This window comes from Priapulus caudatus, unplaced genomic scaffold (genome assembly GCF_000485595.1).
Source record: "Priapulus caudatus unplaced genomic scaffold, Priapulus_caudatus-5.0.1 Scaffold1741, whole genome shotgun sequence".
Taxonomy (NCBI): domain Eukaryota; kingdom Metazoa; phylum Priapulida; class Priapulimorpha; order Priapulimorphida; family Priapulidae; genus Priapulus; species Priapulus caudatus.
Window position 1 is genome coordinate 24,381 of NW_014578802.1, and position 3,722 is coordinate 28,102.

General features: G+C 47.7%; 1 protein-coding gene across 1 annotated transcript; it reads right to left on the reverse strand.

Annotated features, from left to right (window-relative positions):
* Positions 1-279: 279 nt before the first annotated feature.
* On the reverse strand, positions 280-3,679 carry LOC106817481. Its single transcript, XM_014822147.1, has 5 exons — positions 3,547-3,679; positions 2,635-2,769; positions 2,157-2,324; positions 1,152-1,154; positions 280-1,021 (listed from the first exon to the last, which is right to left on the reverse strand). The coding sequence occupies exons 1-5, from the start codon at positions 3,677-3,679 to the stop codon at positions 588-590; spliced, it is 873 nt and encodes a 290-aa protein (XP_014677633.1). The 3' UTR covers positions 280-587.
* Positions 3,680-3,722: the final 43 nt, after the last annotated feature.

Here is a 3,722-nt window from a genome sequence, read left to right on the forward strand (position 1 = left end):
ATTTCCAGCAAATAGTCGGATCCCGTTTCAAACTCAATAACGGCAGACCGGTGACCATGGCTACATCGCTTGACCGAACACAATTACAACAAAAGCAATCTCACTTTTCATGCTTTCTATACATCCATGAGGCCGTGTGTTCATAATGCAAATTAGTTCACTATACACTAACTCTAGGGCCACGTATGCGCGATGTGATTTTCGTGGTTCTATCTGATCACATGGATCTAGTAACAGCTATATCCAGCCTGTTGGTCATTCATGTACTCAGATTTCGGTGTGTCATGGGTGTTGACGCGCATTATGCGTGCAATGGTAATAGAAATGTGTAGGCAGAGACAGAAATTAACGTCAAGAACATAATATAAAAGCAATAATTTATTTTACTACATTAAACGCATTATTTATCATTATATAGCATCTATTTTACCATTTTTTAGTTAATTAATTTCAACAAGTAAGTAACAATTTTTTATAGATGTGCCTGCAATACAAAGTATAACATTTGTAATCCGTTATAAGTACATTGGCCTAGTATGTTAGTAGATACGGCGCCGTTTGGGTTTGAATACTATCTTCTTACCCCATTATGTCAGGTCACTAAATATGGCATCGAAAACGTTGGCTACGTTTGTAGATGTCGTATCGACCGCCTCCACTACCGAGCAGATGAGTGCGTACTGCGCCTCAAAGAATGCTATCTGGGCGGCTGGTAGTGATGAACACGTATAGATTATGCGCGCGATTGAGGTACCAGCCGCACATGGATCAGGCGTAATGAGGGCGTCGGACACCGCTATAGTACATGTATTCATCCCTAAGCATCCATTCAAGAGAATAGACGCAACGTTCTCGGCGGTGCAACCAGAGAGGTTTACTACAGCGGGAGTATTGCCGCACTCGGTGCTGTCGGTCGTCGGGTTGTAACCGTACGTCGCCGTGATCGTAGAAATCGTCTGTCCCGCCGGACATACGACATCGAGGTCTATGCCTTCGCAGCCTAGAGCGGGGATTCCTGGCCCTGGAACGTATAAGGCGCGGTATATAGTTTGATTGCAGTGCACAGTGATAACCCTGGCATGCGTACGATTTCAATATTATAGTGTTTGATTATCATAGTAATTGACTAAAAGATTTATAGGCGTTTACACCAACTAGAACTATCATTCTCTCTCACTCTTTCCCACTCCCTTCCCCCCTTTCTCTCTTCGACTCTCGCCCTCTCTATCCCTATCTCGCTCGCCCCCTCTCTCTGTGCGTCTATCTTTCTCCTACGAGCGCTCACTCTCCCTTTGCTGCCATCTTCTCTCGCACATGCTCTCTCTCTCTCGGCGCGATTGATTCTCTCTCTCTGCGCGTCTCTCTCTCTCTCTCTCTCTGCATCCTCTCTCTCTCTCTTCTCTTCTCTCTCTACTTCTCTCGCATCGGCTCCGCCTCGGCCTCTGTCTCGCCGCCTCTCTCTCTCTCTCTCTCTCCCTTCTCTCTTCTCTCAGTTCTCGCTCTCTCTCTCTCTCCCCCTTTCTCTGTTATCTCTCTCCTCCGCCCTCTCCTCTCTCTCTCTCTCCTCTTCACGCTTGCTCGCTTGCCGCTCGCGCTCTTTCTCTCCTCCCCTCTTTCTCTTTTCTCCCTTCTGCTCTCTCTCTCTCTCTTTCTCTCTCTTATCTCGCTCTCTCATTCTTTCTCCCTCTCTCTCTCTCTCTCTCTCTCTCTTTCTCTCTCTTATCTCGCTCGCCTTCTTTCGCTCTCTCTCTCCCTCTCTCTCTCTCGCTCTCTCTCTCCTTCTCTCTCATCTCTCCCTCTTCTCCTCTCCCTCTCTCTGCTCTCTCTCTCGCTCGCTTGCTCGGCGCTTTTTTTCTTCGCTCTATCTCTCTCTCTCTCTCTCTCTCGTTCTCTCTGCTCTCTTCTCTCGCTCTCTCTCTCTTCTCTCTCTCCTTCCGTTCTCTCGCCCCCTCTCTCTCTCTCCCCTCTTCTCCACCTCCTTTCTCTCTCTCTCCCTCTCTTTCTCTCTCGCTCTCTTTCTTTCTCTCTCTCTCCCTCTCGCTCTTTCGCTCTCCCCCCTCTTTTTCTCTCTCTCCCTCTCTCTCGCACACGCTCTTTCTCTCTCTCCCTCTCTCTCTCTCTCTCTCCCCTTCTCTCTCTCTCTCTCTCTATCTCACCGAAGAGATCGGCGGTCAACAGCATCGCGATGGCTGCCTTCTCTGCTCGCAGGGCGGCTATGAGAGTTTCCTGGTTGGTCTTGAACGTAGATATTTGGTCATCAAACGTCAGCTTGTGTCGGGCAGCATCGTTCCGCGAGTGGACTGGATAGTGGGGCTCCGGTAAGCCTAATATAATAATATCAATATACCCCGTTAAAACAAACACACTGAATAGGCAATGAATGAATAAAGTAAAAACTAAGCAAAATAGTCTTCGTGTACCAGTCAATGTGAATTAAGATGTAGAAATTCAGCGCAGTATAGGCTTGCACAGGTGCTATATACGCGCAGTAAACCTACACCTCGCTCACTGTGTTCATCAATGTGACAATATATGTCAGTGAAACTCGATCAAAGACAAACAGAACAATTTTTACATGACCCTAGGTTCTCTGCATTTTTTCAGTTGTGCTTACAACGACGGTGGCGCCACTACTAGCCCATNCTGTTCGCAGGGCGGCTATGAGAGTTTCCTGGTTGGTCTTGAACGTAGATATTTGGTCATCAAACGTCAGCTTGTGTCGGGCAGCATCGTTCCGCGAGTGGACTGGATAGTGGGGCCCCGGTGAGCCTAATAATAATATCGATAAACCCCGTTAAAACAAACACACTGAATAGGCAATGAATGAATAAAGTAAAAACTAAGCAAAATAGTCTTCGTGTACCAGTCAATGTGAATTAAGATGTAGAAATTCAGCGCAGTAGGCGCGCACAGATGCTATATACGCGCAGTAAACCTACACCTCGCTCACTGTGTGCATCAATGTGACAATATATGTGAGTGAAACTCGATCAAAGACAAACAGAACTATTTTTACATGACCCTATAGGTTCTCTGCATTTTTTCAGTTGTGCTTTCAACGACGGTGGCGCCACTACTAGCCCATCTACTTTCATAGTAGCTCTAGTAACTATAGCCCGCGTACGGTTGCCGCTGGGGGCTTGCTTGCTGGCCAGCGGAACCGTACGCGGGCTATAGTTACTAGAGCTGCACTTCTCATAGTTGGCGATTGCAATCTTTTTAGCTGCCAGACCTCAGCTGCCAGGACCTACCAGACGAGTGATATTTCTTGTTTACTAATTTACCAATCACTCAATTATTTGTTTATTCTTTGCTATCATGAGTTGTACGAAGGGGGCGCTGCATGCAGTTTGAGTAGCATACGACATGCATCGATGGCGCACGATACTGGCGCGCGCAGATACTCGCCAGATCAACGAGAAAAATTACGTCATCGCCGTAACGAGTCACGTGATTTGTTGACTCCTCCCGGCGTAGTAACAAGCGTTACCCGATATGACGCGGGCCGCCGCCCTAGCTGTCCGCTAGTTATGATAGCGTACGTACGTCCCTTTGGCGTGTTGCGTAGTTGGTCTCGTGACGTATCAGAGAATCCTCCCGCAGCTTGGAGCATAGCATGCTGCTGCAGCACGACTGCAATCGACATCAGAATAACAGGGACCTCGGTGTAGCCTCCCATACAATGCGGTACTTCGGTTTGTTGCTAGCTGTCCGCTCTACAC